Source organism: Aedes albopictus, chromosome 2 (genome assembly GCF_035046485.1).
Source record: "Aedes albopictus strain Foshan chromosome 2, AalbF5, whole genome shotgun sequence".
NCBI classification, from domain to species: domain Eukaryota; kingdom Metazoa; phylum Arthropoda; class Insecta; order Diptera; family Culicidae; genus Aedes; species Aedes albopictus.
The window spans coordinates 268,320,883-268,340,300 of record NC_085137.1 but is presented as its reverse complement, the minus strand read 5'-3'; the positions used below and the strand labels follow the sequence as shown (position 1 = coordinate 268,340,300).

Below are 19,418 nucleotides of genomic sequence, written 5' to 3'. Positions count from 1 at the left end.
ATGCTCAAATATTTGGTTTGACTCATCACTCCAAGTGTCAAACAGATTACCTTAGCTTTAGACTTGAAATACTCTTCTTTTACCTGCTTCTAGGTATTATATTAGTTACCAGTCACCTTTTGAAAGTAAATGTTGATATGATAAATATATTCATTTGTTATTCTAGTTGCTGGTGCGAAAACTACGAAGAAAAACTATCGGAAATTATAGCTGGTTTACTACAGTCAAAATATCCTGCTAGTTCGCCGAACAAACGTAAACGACCTTTAAAGTCATCCCCATTGCAACATTGCACACCATCCTCAGAACAAGTAAGTTATTACACGATAACAGAGTTCACTCATTTTCGAGCTAACGTGGCACAACACAAAAAATGAGTTAATTTACTATTAAGTGGAACTGCATGCAAAGCAAGACTCAAGCTAGGATGCCTAGGGCTGGCCAGAATGTTTGGGATAGGCAATAACCCTTTTTCTCTCACAAACATGTTCAACAAGTCATAACTTTTCCTAGAATACATCGAAAATTCCCAAATTTTGACTGTCTCTCGATAGGTTAATCTTTTCTGAAGCTAGAACCGGTAAGGTAAAACACTATTTTTCAAACAACTAATTTTTGAACCGTAATATCTCCGAAACCAGTGAGGCGAACTCAATGAAATTTTGAGCATTCTTTTTTATATAGTCCATTTATTTATAGCTCAATCGCGTGTAATGCTTTAAGGAGTCGAAATTCATTCCAATTCAACGCGTCGAATGGTAGAATGGGCGTATGGACGCCGATGTCACAGGATGCGTGGAGCGTCCCATCGGTGGTTACAGTATGTAATTGAATACAAATTTTACATTCAATTACATACTGTAACTACCGATGGGACGCTCCACGCATCCTGTGGCATCGGCGTCCATACGCCCATTCTACCATTCGACGCGTCCGTCATTATGATTCACCCTAACCGTTCACACACGTATAAACATCAACCTTTAAAACCTTCAGATCATGCCCTAAACGTATACCTTAAGGACAAACGTCTTGAAATCTCGCTTCAAAACTGCACTAGAACTTCAGACGCACAAATCTCAAGAAGCAAGCTTCAAACAACCGTGCATTTCATTATTCTGTTCTTGTTCATGTCACGTCCTCGAGGGACGGATTCCTATCAGGGGCCAGCAAGCTTGAGCTTGAGACCTTTAACGGTCGGGTCGACTTCGTACGTTAGGCTAATCAAGAAATCAATCACGGCATACACAAAGAACTATCATTAATTGTCTTTTATTCATGCTAAACTTACAATGGTTGGGTGTAGTGGTGTAGTTGGCCGGCCGGTAGTAGCTGCGGTAGGGGATGCGAGGAGTCTGTAGAACCGGGGGAGAGGATTCGACGGGCTTCATGGACACCAGTCGGAGGTTGACCTCTGGGTATTTCTGGTCGGTCGTCCGGGGATTCGCTTAAAGTCTGGAAACTCGCTGGGCACTGGACACCCCTTTGCCGTTGACTTGGCGGTAAACCAGAGTTGGGTCGCCCAGAATGTGGAAGGTTCACGTCCCTATTCGAGGTTAGCTTCGAGGACAAGTCCTACCGTCCCTAGGACCACAAAGAGCTGGTTTACGTGCCTCCTGGTGTCGAGTTGACTTTAGGTAAGCGCTATTAGGCCTGATACCGAGAGATAAACGATGGTATATAAAGGTTAGGGTTCTGATGGCTACTGGCTTTTTGGTTCTGTCCGGAGTTTAACGGTAGTATTTAGCATACCTGATCCTTTCTGCTTATGCAAATCCGGTAATTTTCCACACTATAGCACTAAATGGATGTGCACTGATAATTTGTGCAGTAACTTTTCCAAAAGTATCACAGGTTTTAGCTAAACGTGTTAACGTGTTGACGAACGATGTGGAAAAGAGAGCTATCTACAGCACCGAACCCTGTAACTAAACATTTTCCCTATCATATCTCCTTTTCCTTTCTCTATTCGTGGTCCTTTCTCTATCTTGCGACAAGACTCGTAAATTTGCCCCATGCAGCATTTGAAGAGTGTACATATTGTGTAGTGTTCCTAACTGTTTACAAATATTGTTCTTAACTTAAGATTTATTTCAGTTTTTATTATATATATATATATATTAATTTATTTGGTGTACATGCTTCTATTTATCTTTCTAGCTAAGATTTTAATAACGTTTATTGAAAATGCAAATAACTGCAAAACAATACTAACAATAAAAATTAGTAACAAGCTTTAATCTTCGTGTCATTTATCTTTATGCATTTTTATACGGCAAACAATGAGGGATTTTATCAAGGTTGCGACCATTCATTTGCAAAGATTTACATTTATTTGCTATTATCTCAGTTCAGAAGCATGCTATCGAAAAACAATGTATGGATTAATTTAACCTTGTTTTATCTGAAAGTTTGCCGAATAACATTGGGGTCGCAAACGTATACCAAAGTCGTGAGCGAGCTGTGAAGGCAACTCTCCACGCGGTGAATGTAAATTTCATTCACGCTGTGGAAAGTTGCCTTCACAGTTCGCTAACGACTTTGGAATACGTGTGCGAACCCAATGTTTTTCGGCAAACTTTCAGATAAAACTACAAGGTTAAATTCATCCATACATTGTTTTTCGATAGCATGCTTCTGAACTGAGATAATAGCAAATGAATGTAAATCTTTGCAAATGAATGGTTGCAACCTTGGATTTTATTCCACAATGGTGACACTCACTTGTATTAAGCTTAAAATAAGAAGATCAGGTGTGCTGGTTTTGTTTACGAAGAGATTTGTGCGCTCAAAATCGTAAGTAGGTGCCAAGGTCGGCCATTGTGGCGGTCATTTTGGGATTCTAACAAGTCTGTCCATAATAGACCTAACTACCAGTGACTAAATGTAAAACCGTCAACATGGTATTCTAACTTATAACGGGTAACCAATATAATTTGGACCCCATATATTTTGGACCCCCTTGGTCGTATAATCACAGCTAACACAGATTTAATGAAGAGATGACGCAACAGTTTAGAATCATTCGCTAAATTATGCCGTTTTTCTTTTTAATCCAATTCCAACCTGGGTTTCAACCCCAACCCAACTTCGGTTCCTCTTGTACTAAAGTTTATTTGACGTTTGTTTGTTTACACATTTTCCGCCAATCCAGTTCCAACCCAGGTTCAAAAAGAAAAACGGCATTAGGTTGCTCTACACGGGTAGCACTGGAAATATCATTATTTGCCTTTAAATTAAATTTTATCAATCTGGTCATCCATGCGAGTGTCGCAACATGTTTACAAAAAGAGATTGCTGTGGTAAGGAAACTTGCAGATGTAAACAAAGACGTTTATCATTCTAGCGCATTAAATTCGCAAAGTTCGTCTAATCAGCCTTTGTCAATCAAGTAATTAGGATGTGGTCCAACTTATGCCGTTTTTCTTTTTTAACCTGGGTTGGAACTGGATTGGCGGAAAATGTGTAAACAAACAACGTCAAACAAACTTTAGTACAAGCGAAACCTAAGTCGGGCTGGGGTTGTAACTGTGATCTGATCCAGTTCCAACCCAGGTTGGAACTGGATAATAAAGAAAAATGGCATTATTCAAGTGGCAGTTTCTTCGAAAATAGTTTCAAACGGGTTCCCGAAATATATATTTAAGAGGGTCCAAAATGTATTGGGGTGCCCAAAGCAGTGTGTAAACTGATGCTTTTAAAAATCAGTCTTTTTCGTCAAATATTCAGCCAGAAATGAGCTTGTGTATATTTTTATCGGACAGCGGAGGCTTTAACTTTAAAAGGGATACTTTCATGGCCTCAGTTTCGTCACCTCGCTGAGTGTGTTCCATCTAAAGACACTATATGCATACAGTGTCTTTAGTTCCATCAAAGACGAGCTCTGAAAGGCGCCTGGGGTCCAATGGACCCCAGGTATCCCTTTTAGGGTTAACGATCACTATGTGTAATACCATCTGAATCGGTTTGATTTTGACTTAAATTCAAACTAATGTCTTCTAGGGGTCCACAATTCGACCGTTACCCTATATCCACGTCAGCACACTCAAAAAAATTAACACGTCTGACTAATGTGTTTTACATATAGATTTGCGCAAATTGTAAAACCTGTGATTATCACGTGTAAAACATATAGATTCACCAACATTGTTTTTGTCCCAATCTATCAACAATCCGCACGATTCTAATGTGTACCTCAAACGAAATCTGAATTGAATGCATATGAATTGTGATGGATGTGCCAATAAATAAACCATTTCAATCAAGTGGAATTCAACTTTAAAATTCATGAATATCATGGTTGTTGAACATAAATTTCGTGTTATAACGCACATGGATTTCACGTTTTGGTGCCCATGCAGTCCTCCATAGAAAAGATACAATGTAAAATTCCCTTATTTCACGCGAGCTCATAATGTTACTATCACGATTTCAGTTTTCGTGAAAGTAAAATCTTGAGCTCGCGTGAAATAAGAGCAATTCACTATATAAGTGAATTCGATGATCTGTAATAATTAAAACTCGAAGTTTGTAAATGTAATTATAATTTATTGTAAATGCACTATTATCACAAATTTATTTAATGAGTTTGTGCTTTTATTGCTTCTGTTGTTTTAATGTGTTATATATGCGGGACAAAAATATTTTATTGACAAAATTTTGAAAATGTAAGGACAATTAAGAAATTAATATATTCGAAGTTGACGAGTCAACGCACAGTGGGAAAAATCGACCCAAAAAACGGATCTTTTAACGCCGCTGGTTTCGGTACGTGAAGTTGACCATTTCTGACGTAAAAAAATACGAGAAATCGATTGGTGCTAATTTCATTCACCGCACGGCACGGGAAGTGGTCCATTTTGCCCCATTTTGCCCTTTTTTCATACAAAAAGAGAATCAAAATGTACTTTCAAACAACTAACGACTGTAGATCATTGAAATAGCTGCAGGTGTAATTGGAAGTTAACAAGAATCATAAGAATAAATAGAAGAGTCTTTTAAATTCTTTTTTTGCCCCATATGCCCCAACAATTGTCGAACATTCACAATTGTTCCTAATTATGAATGGATTTTTAATGTTACTGACATGAAGTTGATTTGCTTGGCATAAACAAAAAGCACTGGATCTTTTTTCATCAGAATCATCTTCAGTAGTTGTCCAATTTGCCCCATTTTGTCCTATTTTCATGAAAAAATGAGATTCAAAATGTATTTATGAAAAACAAATACTGCTATGGAACGTTGAAATTAGTTTTAGGTGCAATTGGAAGCTAACAGTTATCATGTGCATATATGGAAGATATTTTCCTTATTTTACCCTACATGCCCCTAAAACTGCTGGATAATAACATATTTTGTATGGTTTTGTAATGTCGCTGGATGCAAAACATGAAGCCCTGGATCATTTTTGATACATACAAATGCGGTTTATCGAAAAATACTACGATCATTCTCGGATTGGTATAATTAGCTGTCCATTTCACCCCAATTTGCCCTGATTTTTGTCATGTAATTAATATGTAATGAATAAATTAATTTGCCCTGATTATTTGACAAGTAATGAATAAATTAATTTCCCTTATTAGCATTGGTACTGAAACCAATGTTATCAACATATATATGACTTTTTCTATAATTTCAGCTTTTGATGGGGAATTAAGGGCATAATAAGAATTTTCTAAAATATGTCAAATGTGCGCTAAACTGATTAAATAGGGCGTCTCAAAGCACCAAATATATATATATATATATATATATATATATATATATATATAATATATATTTAAGATGCCTCATTTAATCAGTTGTGTGCATATTTGCCACAAATTAAGATTAGGGTTAATGCTTATTATACCCTGTATTCCCCACCAAAGTCATATGTTTTAACTGTCCTTTCGATTACGTTGGTTTCAGTAACAAAAGTTCATCAATTCGAACATAAGCAAATGGGGGAAATCAATTCATTCATGAGGCGACAACAACTCAGGGCAAATTGGGGTAAAATGGACAGCTATTTGTACCCTCCCGTGAATGATTCTAAACCTTATCGATAAACTATATTTGTATATATAAAAAACTAGCTGTCCCCGGCAAACTTTGTCTTGCCTACTGCGTTCACGGCGTGTGTATGGGAAAAGTTTATAACAAAAAAATAGGCATCGTCAAAATTTTCGCTATTCAAAAATAGAGGCTTTCAGCTTTCATTTGCAGGGTCCCTCAAAAAAATCCACCGAGGGATCTCGAACAACTTTTTCAGAATACTGTTTTTCCCCATACAAAATGCACGGTTCCAAATTAATCCCTATTTCTACTTAACAAACATACCCAATTTTTGTATGAAAAAGTTCCCCCGATGGAATATTTCGATGTTGGGCTTGAATGAAAGCTGGTAGCGTCAACTTTCACGTAGCGTAAAAATTAGCGATGCCCATTTTTTTGTAATAAATTTGTTCTACCAGACACACCGTGCGTTATTTGACGTATCAAGTCCCTAGCCAAGTCCAAGTCCCCGTTTAAAATGTCTGAAACCCCGATTTTCAAAAACTCTTTATTTTTCAATGTTTTTCGGTTCATAAACCTTCCTTGGGTGAAAACTAACAGATCTAAACAAAAATGACCCAAATCGGACGTTCCGTTCGCGAGTTATGCGTGGTCCCACGTATGCCACTGCATTTTTATATACCGTCGATGGGGGTGACAATGGGTCTGGGGGGTGAGATTGGGTCAAAACGGAGAAATATAAAATTTGAAATAGCTTATCAACTATCGCTAATTTATATTGAAAACCTTATATTATTTCAAAGCGGAGATGTTTTTACACGTCATGATGCAGATTAAAATGTTTGGCAATAATCGTTTTTTGTAAATTTGTGGCTAAACTTATATGATAAAACTACTAGTAAATCATTCTGAAAAAAATTCTCCTTCGTAATGCTTAACACAAGTACCTAACCATAAATTTTCTTATAAGTGGTTGGCTGTAGGTATTACCTGGTTGATGCAATGAAAAAAACGGGCTGTCGTTGCTCTTTTTATTTTAAAATTCAATATTTTCGACCCTATGTCTAAATATTAAGAATGGGGGTGAGATTGGGTCAAGCAAATTATCGAAAGCACATAAACTTAACTTAAAATTCAACTAGTTTTCTAGTCCCCATTTGACGTTAGAGTGGTGCCATGTTACCGTATCTTCATAAAAGCACGCTTTTTTTTCGAAAATAGTGTCATATAAGGATCATTCATAAAATACATAGAAAATACTAAAGAAAGAAGAGTAAGTCTATCGTAGTGCTAGGAGTCAAACAAAATTTATTCTAAAATATTTTTAAATGTTATTGCGGGAGAGGGTCTAATTATGTGAAATGTTGTGTAACATAATATTTGATCGACCCTCTATCTTGAGATGGAGTGATTTGCTTTGGCGATATAGAGGCCAAAGATCATGTACATAAGAGTTTATAACGGAGGGTTTGGTTAAACATGTCTTATGCAGTATACTAAAAATATATTTTTTTAATTAATCTTTCAATGCGCCCCTCCCTCATTGCAATCCCCCCCCTCCCTCCTCTCATGGAGGTTGAAACTTTAAATGAGGATGATTATGGTGGCTAAAAATGGCGATTCAACATGCAAACGTTATTTTATCAAATTTCAACCATTTTTTTTGGATGAATTAGCCCTTTTAGGTGAATTAACCATCTTTTAAAATTACCTAAGTCTTAATTCGTAAAGATTACATCGTATTTTAAGTAGCTTTACTAGATATGATCAATAAAATTAACTTATATTCTTGGATAGGCGATTTTGAATACTTTGACCTATTCTCACCCCCTCTAAGGGGTGAGATTGGGTCAATTTTCAATCATTTGTAGTTTAGTAAGCAATTCATTTAATGTGATACTTTCTTGCTAAACTATCATAACCACATAGAAGAGTATACATACCAAATAAAAAGTTATTCTGACATCAATTGCATTTGTTATTTAACAATCTTTGAGTATCCTTTTTTGACCCATTCTCACCCCCAACGACGGTATATAGATGATCTAGGACTTCATGTACTGCAACCAGTGACATTACAAAACAATAGAAAAAATGTTATCATTCAGCAGTTTCAGGAGCATGTAGGGCAAAATAGGGAAAATATCTTTCATTTATGCATACGATAGCTGTTAGCTTCCAATTGTAACTAAAACTAATTTCAACGTTCCATATTACAGTATCTGTTTCTTATAAATACATTTTAAATCTCATTTTTCTATGATAATAGGGCAAAATAGGGCAAATTGGACAACTACTGAAGATGACTCTGGTGATAACAGATCTAGCGCTTTTTGTTTATGCAAACAAAAAAGAAATTCAAATCAGTAACATTAAAAATCCATTCATAATCATGTAAAATTCACAATTTTAGCAGTTGTTGGGGCATATGGGGCAATATAAGCATTAAAAAGGGTCTTTCATATATGTTCATGATGTCTAATAACCTCTAATTACACCTGCAGCTATTTCCAGTGATCCACAGTCGTGTTAGTTGATTGAAAGTACATTTTGATTCTCTTTTTGTATGAAAAAAGGGCAAAATGGATCACTTCCCGTACCGTGCGGTGAATGAAATTAGCACCAATCGATTTCTCGTAATTTTTTACATCAGAAATGGTCAACTTCACGTACCGAAACCAGCGGCGTTAAAAGATCCGTTTTTTGGGTCGATTTTTCCCACTGTGCAACGGGCCAAAGCCAAGGTCTAGCTGCTGTCCCGGAGCAGGACATACGCCATAACTAAACATGAATAAATGTACCGCTTTCCCATTGGTAATGACTCCCGAACGATATTCCGCCACTAGCTGTGGGATGCAGCCACATCCTTCTTTAATTTGCACCTGCTGCTTCCAAAAATATGAGTCATCTCACCTTGAATCCTACCAACTAAAGACACTGTATTCGAATAGAACGTGAGCCAAAAATGAACTGAACACTTTAAATTTTTTGGTCGACAAAGCATTGAACTTGCCTGTCAGAGCTTTTGCTGCTTAAGAGCGCCCGCTCGGTTCCCATTCGACTCTGAGTTCACATGCGCTTATCTTTATCATTAAATCCTATGTGTCTTCTTTCCTAGGACTAGAACCTTGTGCCGCATCTAATGTTTGGACGTTATTATGTTATGTCACAGGGAAATGCATCATAGATCCTTTGGTACGACATTGTGGTCTCGGATATTGAAATACAGCTCCAGGAATTTAGATTTTTCGAAACACACGATGGTCGGGCTTCAATTAAAGGAGATTGAATTAGCCCAAAAGATTGCCAAAATTGAAGGGTGAAATGGCGCAAATATTACCATTTTAGTATCACAGATACCAGGGTAACATGTTAGTCAGCATGCTACGGGTTCAGTCCTTTCCAGTTCATGCCGCGATTAATTTGCATGTTCAAATATATTTGATCGCAGTGTGCCGAGTATGAACTTCAATGCAAATTGAACGCGTTCACACTGCAGTGCTGTGATTCGGGTCTGAATTCTTATGCGCACAACATTGGGGGAAATAGTTTCTGTCGATATGTGATGCTAATAAACCTGTTTAGTCACCCGGAGCTCCTTGAGAAACTGAATCAGGAATGGCCAACTGATGGACCGACGATCAGACTCTATTGGTTTAGGCAATTTTATGATTTTCGGTAATTCATGCCAATAACTCCGTTACTGTATTGTATTAAATCATATGATTGGAAATCCGGATTTTCCAAAACCCATGTTGACCGGACTGGTACGCTCAGATATGATTCCAATAGCAGAAGAATTTCTGAACCTAATGAGCTCATAATGTTTGAAATCTATGGAAACATGGTGGAGGTATGGCCATTTCAGTTTCGCGGATTTCGCTAGTGTTCAATTTAGAGCTCGCACGCGTTATAAATTTAGAACTGAACAAAGTTCAAACATTTTGAGCAACAGTTAGGTACAATAGTTTTTGCCTCAACTACCGTTTATTACCCGAATTACCCGAGCAAATGTTTACATCTAAGACTCATTCAACCTAGTTTCCGAGTTGACACACATAATACTACAAACGAGTGGAAATAAATTGTTGGCGAAATCCTTTGTCAATTTGAGCTAAAATAGTTTAGTAAAATACCCATTGGCCGATATGATACTGAAGAAAGTACAATAACATAGACATTATGATACCGAAATCCATAAGATTATGTTCCACTTGAATGTCTTTTCATTAGTTAGAGTTAGCTCACGTGACCAGATGTCCATTCGATGAATAGTTAAATCGATTGAATGTCATATACTTCCTCTTCCGTAAAATGGGTTTTGACCAAATGACCGTTTGACCAAATGTACTTTCGAGCAATGATTCTTTCGTTTCCTATGATCATTTTCAAGTCGAGTCAAATGGTTATCAAAGACCAATAGATTAGCCATAAATGTCCAAAATGTCATTTCATTCGATTCTCTACAACTTTCAAAACTTTTCAACATGTTGATATCTTTCAGCCTTTTGATATCTTTCAGCCTTTTGATGCTTTCAGCCTTTTGATGATTCAGCCTTATGTGTTTCAGCCTTTTGATCATTCAGCCTTATGTAATTCAGCCTTTTGTACGTAACCCCTTTTCTTACGTCTCAATACCGAGGCTTAATAAAAGTGGGTAAATGATTTTTTTTTATGGCAGGAATTAAGTTCGTACAGGTAAACCTTCATCACGCAAAAGGTGCTTCTGCTGTGTTGAGTCGAAGGTTTAAAAAAGAAGGACTGGAAGTGGCGCTTATTCAAGAGCCGTGGTCCAATAAACGAAAGATTCTTGGTGTTCTGACACAAAATAGTAAACTATTTTATGATGAGCAACAAGATTCTCCCAGAACCGCTGTCTTAGTACGCAAAACGTTAAAATGCTATCCTATTACAGAGTTTATCAGAAAGGACATTGTTGCGGTCATGGTAGAGGTACCAACCACTAGAGGTAAAACTGAGATCGCTGTGGCTTCAGCTTACTTTCCTGGTGATGTTCCTGAGGTACCTCCTCCTGAGATCGCATCATTTGTTCAATTATGTAAAGAAAACAACAAATCGTTTATCATTGGCTGTGACGCCAATGCGCATCACACGGTTTGGGGTAGTACGGATATTAACAGTCGAGGTGAGTCACTATTAGAGTATCTGTCTTCCAACAATATAGACATTTGCAATAATGGTGATAAACCTACTTTCTCAAATGTAATCAGACAAGAGGTCTTGGATCTAACACTGTGCAATGCTGCAATCTTTGACAAGATCACAAACTGGCACGTGTCAGATGAGATTTCTCTATCTGATCATAAACACATAATCTTCAATTGGAGTGGTGGAGATTATTCTAGAACCGCATTTAGAAATCCCAGGAGGACAAACTGGGATCAATATGTAGAATTGTTGAATACGCATTCATTTACAATGGGAGAAACTATTGATTCATCCTAAAAGTTGGAATCATTTTCTCAAAGGGTAAATAAAAGTATCATCAATTCCTTTAACGGAAGTTGTCCCACCATACAATCGTCTTCTACTAGAGACGTGCCATGGTGGAACTTTAAACTGGATCGCCTTAGAAAATTTTCTCGTAAAATGTTCAATAGAGCGAAACAAACGGGAGATTGGACTCAGTACAGGAAAGCCCTGACTGAGTACAACAACGAAATACGAAAATCTAAAAGAAAGTCTTGGATGCTGACATGTGAAAACATAAACAGCACTCCTGTAGTTGCAAGACTACAGAAAACGCTCGCAAAAGATCATTCAAATGAATTGGGAAACCTGAAGCGCGACGATGGAGCTTTTACCAAAACTCCTCGTGAAACTTTGGATTTAATGATGGAAACCCATTTTCCGGGTTCGGTTCTAAGTGTGGATTCCAATGATACTATATCTCTGGAAGGTGAAGGATGTCCTAGTATAAACTCTTCGGAGTCAACTAGTACAATAAACACCACCTCAGATTTAGCTGATGAAATCTTCACGAAGGCCAGAGTGGAAAATGCAATTAGATCTTTTCAGCCTTTTAAATCTGCAGGAGTTGATGGAATATTTCCAGCACTGATTCAAAATGGAGAAGCGGTGTTGGTGCCATCACTAATTGAGATGTTCAAGCACAGACAGACAGTCTGTGGTTCAAGGCTAGTTTAAGATTGAATTACGTTCCATCAAAATGGAGACTTGTAAAAGTTATCTTTATACCAAAAAAGGGGAAGCGAGACAAGACGCATCCCAAAGCATACAGGCCAATTAGTCTTTCTTCAGTTTTGTTGAAGACTATGGAAAAGGTTTTGAAGGATTTTTTTTATTTATTTTTTTTATTTTATTTTTTTTAATTTTTTTTTATTTATTATAAACATCAACAGACATCTTATGCCCCAATGATGGCCTCTTATAACTAATACATAACTATAAAAACTAAAAACAAAACTGCATTTAAAATACAAGACAAAACAGGAACAAAAATGCGCAAAAGTCAAATACCGTAACAAAAAAAAAAACATATAAAATCACAGTTCGTTATTGTTCGTAAAATATCTGCGGAATATTTGGCGCATCGTTTGGCGGGACAAGTGGAAGTCGAAAAGGTGGCCAACTCTATTGAACGCACGTTCCAATCCAATCAGCGACGTGTGTTGACCGTAATTGGTTCGTCGGAAAGGCAATCTAAGCATCGCGTTGCTCCGAAGGGCCCTAGGACGAACGTTCAAGTCAACCGCTTCCAGAATGGCAGGGCAATCGACTCTTCCCTGCAAAGTGTCGGCAATAAGCATAGCCTTTGCCATATCCCTGCGCGATTGGAGAGTTTCGAGTCGAATCAACTGACATCGATTGTTGTGATCTCGAATTTTGAAACGATGATGAAGTTTTGGATAAATTGGATGGGATCGTAGTAACCCTTGCTCGCGAGTGGACGTATTTTTTGTGACAGCAGATTTTTTTCTAATTATTTTCGCGAAAATCTGGAAGAATTGAAAATTATTCAAAGTTGAACTGAAAGCTGAAACAATTTCGCTATTAATCGTGAGCAATCAATTATGTGCCAACAAGTGGAACAGCAGAAAGAAAAAAAGTGTTGTGCGAATGTTCCATTTCCAGGAACGTTCTGTTCTTCCGGGTTGCACCCAGTGTTTTGAATGATCATGCAGTGAATATGAAGAAGCTAACGAAGCTGTTTCACTTGGTTACGAAAAAAACAAGCATTTCTTCAGTTTCATTAATCCAAAATCGGGGTGAAAACTTTTCGTACGTTTCAAATTTAGAAGATTCGAATTCGTTTGAAAATGTGTGGTGATTATGTTCCAAGAAGAAAAAAAAAATGATTGAATGGTTCTAAATTGAGCCCATCTACGAGTGCCCACCGCTGCCAATCAGCTTACGGTAACAATAGTTCCGTTGGAATCGGTGATAAAAGTGCATTCGATTTTCCGTCGTCGTCGGGTTAGCTTGCATCGACGTCTTTTCGTTTCGACTCTTCCTCTTCATCGCGTCTCACCGCGTCACGACTTTTCACACTCTGGCGCTGGTGATCGTCCGCCGGGGGTGTAATCGTCAAGCTGAGAAAATCAGTTGAAGTGTATGATACGATGAAAGGAAAAAAAACAGTGTCAAATAATGGGAACTAGCCTAAATTTGGAAAAAAAATGTGGAAATGTTACTGTTCTGGATTGCTTTACACTTTAGAGTTACAGATCGTCTAAATTTTGCTCTTTTGTTCTCGAGCGGACGTAAAAGATACCGTTTAAGGTATAAACAGCAATGGAGCAGTAGAGGGAGGCGTTCCTGAGTTGGTGAGTTCGTTTAATGTTGTTTTTGTATTGTGAAGTATATTTTTCATGGCAGTTAAAGAAGGTAGGCAAAATATAATGTACTTCAGCAAACATTTTATATACTTGTTCGGTAACAATGATTTTCAATAATTTTCAATATCGGGTTCATGTTGCAACTGTGGTTGTAATAATCACCAGATCAGGCTCAGGAAGACATTGCTTTTAGTAAACTGTGATGACTCTGTATTTATTATTTCATTATTCCTGATAGTATGGTATATTTGTAGCAATGCCCTATTTTTGTTGTACTTTTCATTCTAATGTACGGGAAGGGATCATTATATTTTTTTCTCGTTTCAGAGAGCGAGTAATGGCGCTTAAGCCTAGGCTTTGAAGCCAGGACACATGGAGAAATGCCTGTGCCCCATCCCAGGAGAAGAGACGTCAACTATTACGGAGTGTGCATTAACCTTCTTAGCAGCACCACTCCCACCGATTTTATGTTCAAACACAATCCCCCTAAAACGAAACGGTTGGTACGGTTGTCCCCGTTTCTTCCTTCATTAAATTCAAAAAGGTTTGTCAATCATGTTATTCATAAGTGGATAATCTGATTGCCTTAAATTTTTGAATTATCTTCCAACCCATTAGTCTGCACAGTGGGCCTGGCCATTTTAATACTTGTATCACATCTCTGATATGCTGCAAATATTAATGCTGACAAGAAAATATCAGAAGAAATTTTGATATTTCCAGGATGCTTTTCAATACTGGCTGTGCAAGCACTAGAATAGAATAGAATAGCATAGAATCAACTGACATCGATTGTTGTAGCTTGGTAACCGGAGCGGATCACGCCATGGAAGCAGACGGAGCGCATAGCGGATGAAACGATGCTGCACTGATTCGATTCTGTTAGAACCATTCTGATAATGCGGATACCAAACAGCAGAGCAGTATTCGAGGGTTGAACGCACCAAGGAGCAATACAGGGATTTTAAACAGTAAACGTCGGTGAAGTCCTTGGCGATGCGAAAAATGAATCCTAAGGTCCTGGACGCTTTGTCAACGATATATGCGACATGGTGCTTAAACGTAAGCTTAGTATCCAGGATTACTCCAAGATCTTTCACTTGATCGATGCGTTGGATTGTTGCGTCACGGAGCTTGTAGTTGAACTGAATTGGTTGGCTTATTCGGGAGAACGAGGTCACCGAACATTTACTTGGGTTCACAACCATCCGATTTAATGCGCACCATGTTGCGAAAGAATCGATATCTTCTTGAAGTTTCAAGGCGTCAGAGATGGAACGGATTAAAAGGTTAAGCTTCATATCGTCCGCGTATGACAGCCGAGGACATCGCAGCATGCGGTTCACGTCATTAAAGTAGAGTAGGAAAATCAGAGGCCCTAGGTGGCTTCCTTGGGGAATTCCGGATGTTGCCAAGAACTCGGTGGATTGGCAATCGCCTACGGAGACGCTAAGTTTACGCATAGTAAGATACGATTCAAACCAACGCAGATGGTTGCCGGTTAAGCCGAGTCTCTCTAATTTAGCAGTTGCGATGGCGTGGTTAATTTTGTCGAAAACCGCGGACAAGTCGGTATAGATGACATCTGTCTGCGATTTTTCGGCAAAGCTGTCAGCAATATCTGATGTGAGGCACAGGAGATTAGTAGCGGTGGATCTGCCCGGGATGAATCCGTGTTGCGTTTTGTTCAGGTATTGTTTACAATGAGACAGCAGTGGGTCCATCAAAACTAATTCAAACAGTTTAGAGATCGCGCATAGACACGAAATACCCCGATAGTTGTTGACATTTTGCCGGTCGCCTTTCTTGTACACAGGGAACATCGTAGACGTCTTCCAAATTGATGGGAACACTCCATTGGACAACGAGAGATTAAACACGTGCAGTATGGGAATCAGCAAACTTTCAATGTGCTTTTTCAGAAAATCAGAAGGAATTCCATCCGGCCCGGGTTTCGTGGATGTTTTAACCGCGCAGCCGCATCGCAAATCATTGTCGCATCGACAACAAAGTTGGCCCAAGTGTCCTCTACCAAAGGAACATTATTTGCTGCCTCAGCAATAATCGCTGCCGGAAGAGTTTCATTGCAGAAAATGCTGGAGAACTTTTCTGCAAAAAGCTGGCAAATAGTGTCTGGTGTGGATGCCACCTTTTCGTCCAAAGTCATCGTCGTAGGAAGACCAGATTCTTTCCTCTTCTCATTCACGAACCTCCAAAACTCCTGCGGTTTGGACTTCAGATTTTGCTGAATTTTGCGCTGATATCGATTAAAACACAGAGAAGGTCCGGTATTTCGAATAACGCTTAAGTGCTGCTCGTTTCGTTGTCTTCATCCTGCGCAGATCGCGAGATATCCATGGATGGTCATTGTTGGCGTGAATCTTTTTAGGCACATGCCTATCGACGATATGTCCCAGAATGTGCGAGAGAGTCTGCGCTGCAATGTCCACGTCACGTTCATCGAGAACATCGTTCCAGTCAATAGCTGCCAGGTATTCGATAATGCTCTGATGGTCGGCTTTACGAAAATCGTAAAAAACCGAACTGATCGATTGCGCCAAGCTAATCTGGTGATCATGGAGTGAGATAATGTAAGGAGATGGTATCAGCCCTTACCCGCTGTTACCCGGCAGGGCGGCCTAAAGCAGCCCGAATAAAAAATACAGTAGAAAAACCGAATGTTGTATTGTAACAGTACTATTTAGAACCATATTGTTACAATAAACACCACTGTAAAAATAAAAAATACAAAAACAATAAGATGTAATGTAGACACCATACAGTGAATTGTAAATAAGATTTTTACAATATACTATACGGGTTGTTAAGTATCGTAACAATATAAAAAAATATTTTTCTCCATATATATTTTTTTACAAAACCATACATTTTATTGTAAATGAATTGTTTGAAATACTGATACGTGGGCTTTAATATACCGTACATTGTATGGTACACGTATGGTTTCAAACAATAAAATGTACCGTAAATATATTGTTTTTAATTGTAATTTCACTACTGGTTATAAATTTAATCATGGTTTTGGAATGATTCTCTTTTGTTATGTTGTATTGTTTTACATTAGGCAGCGTCCATTTATTACGTAACGCTAAAATCGAACTTTTTCGACCCCCCTCCCCCCTCCGTAACGCTTTTTTGTATGAAACCCCGAAAATTTTTGTATGGGCCGTAACGCTTGGCCGTACTCCCCCCTCCCCCTAGAGCGTTACGTAATTTGTGGACGGCGCCTTAGATAAACCATATAATGTTATATTATCTCGTCAAGTTCCTTCGATAATGGCAGTTCTAGCCAAACTAACCTAAACTTGTCTAAGTCTGAGTAGCCTCTGATTGCATTAACAGTTGAAGCTTAGGCTCCCATGTCCCACCAGCCAGATAACTGGGTTTTGCAAACTAAGCATTATTTGTGGCTACACTTTGAGCGGCATAATGGAACTATGCCTAGCGCGCTAAGTGTTATTAGACCACTAATGTAGTTGCATGAAGTGGGTGACGAGGTACATAAGTATCATTACAGCGTGCTTAACCGTTATTGCAATATTGAGGCTCCAGTTTGACTGAACTATGAAATATGTACATAACAACACATGAGAAAACTGTCAAGTTCGATTCAACTATAAGTTAGGTTAAAAAGCGAAGACGAACTTATATCACAAGTCGTTTCAGTGTCCAGTCCAGTCCTTATGTTAAAAATGTCAAAGATAAATCGCATTTAATTCGGTTGTTGTACAAGGCAATTTCACATGAGAGAAGAAGAGAAAGAATAGTGTTGAACTCATCCACTGATTTACGGTAATCTGGCCTGCGTCTTTCTGGGTTGACCTACATTCGTATTCCTCTCATCGCACTCTACATACCTAGCCCACCATATCTCTTGGATATGCAGTCCTTAGGACACCTGGCTTACCACTTTATTTAAACATTTTATTGACTTTAAATAGATGTTTCAACTTATTCACTTTTTCCTCTTTCATTTCCTTTGCAACAAAAATGTCACGAACATCAACAAAACAAAGCACAGAATAAATCATAAACTGAATAAATAATTAAAAATGCGCGGAAAAAGATTGTTTCAGAATAGTGAATGGTTCAAACGTAAGAAAAACAGTATAATATATTAATACATAAAGATCGGATGTAAATGTATAGTAGCTACCAATGTGCAAAGCTTTTAGCGAACCATTCCATTACAATACACTATATTGTAGCTGGTACACTGTATGGTACAGGAATGGTTTTCACCAAATACCCTATGGTTAGTTTTTATCCGGGAGGGTACCTCCACTAAATTCTGGATTTCGGATGAAATGAAATGTTTAAATAAATATTTTTTCAATTTTAATTACTTATATTTATCTGACCTGTTTTGCCCCGTTCTCCCCAAGGCACTTCTCGATGGTCGACTCGTTGGGGCCCTTGCTGCAAAACGGTGGTGGTGGTCGTTGCTGGCTTCGCTCCCGCACGGATTATGCGGGGCTTCTTCCTTCTTCTTCTTCTTTCTTCTTCTCCTTCTTCTTCTTTGGGCACTGGGGTTGCCGAAGCAACCGTCCTTGGCAGTTAGCTAGGGGGAAGAGCGGGCTCCTTTGTCGGATCCCCCCTAGCGACGATGGTGTATAAACACCGAACTGTCTACTCGCCGTAGACAGTTCTGGTAGTAACCGCAATTAACTACCACAGGTGGTGAGCCCCTTTACACCTACCTGTCTTCGTCCTCCTTGACGTTTAGCTACACGGGCGAGACTGGCTCTACTGGCTGAGCCCGTGTAGCGAGGACGGTGGGTTTTCGGACACTTTACTAGACCGCGGGGAAGCGAAAATTCCTTTACAATTAGCTTCCCACTATGACGGTGGTCCAGTACCCTTTTGCACTGCACTTCCACAGCACTTTTTTCGTACCCGAAACCGTGGGCCGGCACTATTTCACTAGTGAACCATTCGCGGAATCACTACCGACGTTGCTGGGAACAATCCTCCAGCTTTCGACGCGAAACACCACTTTTCCGGGCGTAATTAAAACGGGTTAAAATACGCGTCCGTCGCACTACACGGTTCCGTTACTTCTCCCGTTCAATTGTCATCGGCCCGACCAAAAACAAACCACACACCGCACTCGATTGTTTCTGCTGCTTGTTGCTGCTGATGTGTGCTAGTAATCCTACATTATAGAGATCTGCGGAGGCGGCCATTGTAAGCCAATCGTGCAGAAAGAACTGTCAAAGTGTGAGCCAAATGAACAGGCTGATCGTTCGTAAGAAGGCGTCGATTGAACGGTATTGCAATCCGAACTAAATAAATTAAAATTATTTATTTTTAATATCGAGAAATTGACGGTATATGTAAGTTTAGTAAAAAGATAGAATTTAATTAATTCTGCTTTCAAAAGCTCAAGCTTATGACGAAACTTTTGTTGCTGCACTTCTCGAAAAAACTTTCATTGCTGCTTCTTGCTTCATTTCTGCCGATATGTTTAGCTTAACACTTTGCAATAAATTTCAGATTTCATCGATTGCTCCGCTATTTTTTTCAAAATTTTGAAAAAAAAAAAATCTACCATAATTAGAAAATGTAAACAAAACA

At 38.6% G+C, this 19,418-nt stretch overlaps 2 protein-coding genes across 5 annotated transcripts in view; both read left to right on the top strand.

Moving 5' to 3' along the window:
- The window catches only part of LOC109621778 (integrator complex subunit 3 homolog), a 490,050-nt gene that overhangs the window by 409,081 nt on the left and 61,551 nt on the right, over positions 1-19,418 (top strand). For 3 of the 4 annotated variants that reach the window (XM_062854920.1, XM_062854919.1, XM_062854918.1), the window contains exon 11: positions 167-311. The exons of the other annotated variant lie outside the window; for it this stretch is intronic. In XM_062854920.1, the coding sequence (XP_062710904.1) occupies positions 167-311 (145 nt within the window). The remainder of the gene's footprint in view (positions 1-166; positions 312-19,418) is intronic. 4 annotated transcript variants of the gene reach the window in all.
- The window catches only part of LOC134288974 (uncharacterized), a 37,410-nt gene that overhangs the window by 2,959 nt on the left and 15,033 nt on the right, over positions 1-19,418 (top strand). The gene's annotated exons all lie outside the window — the stretch shown is intronic.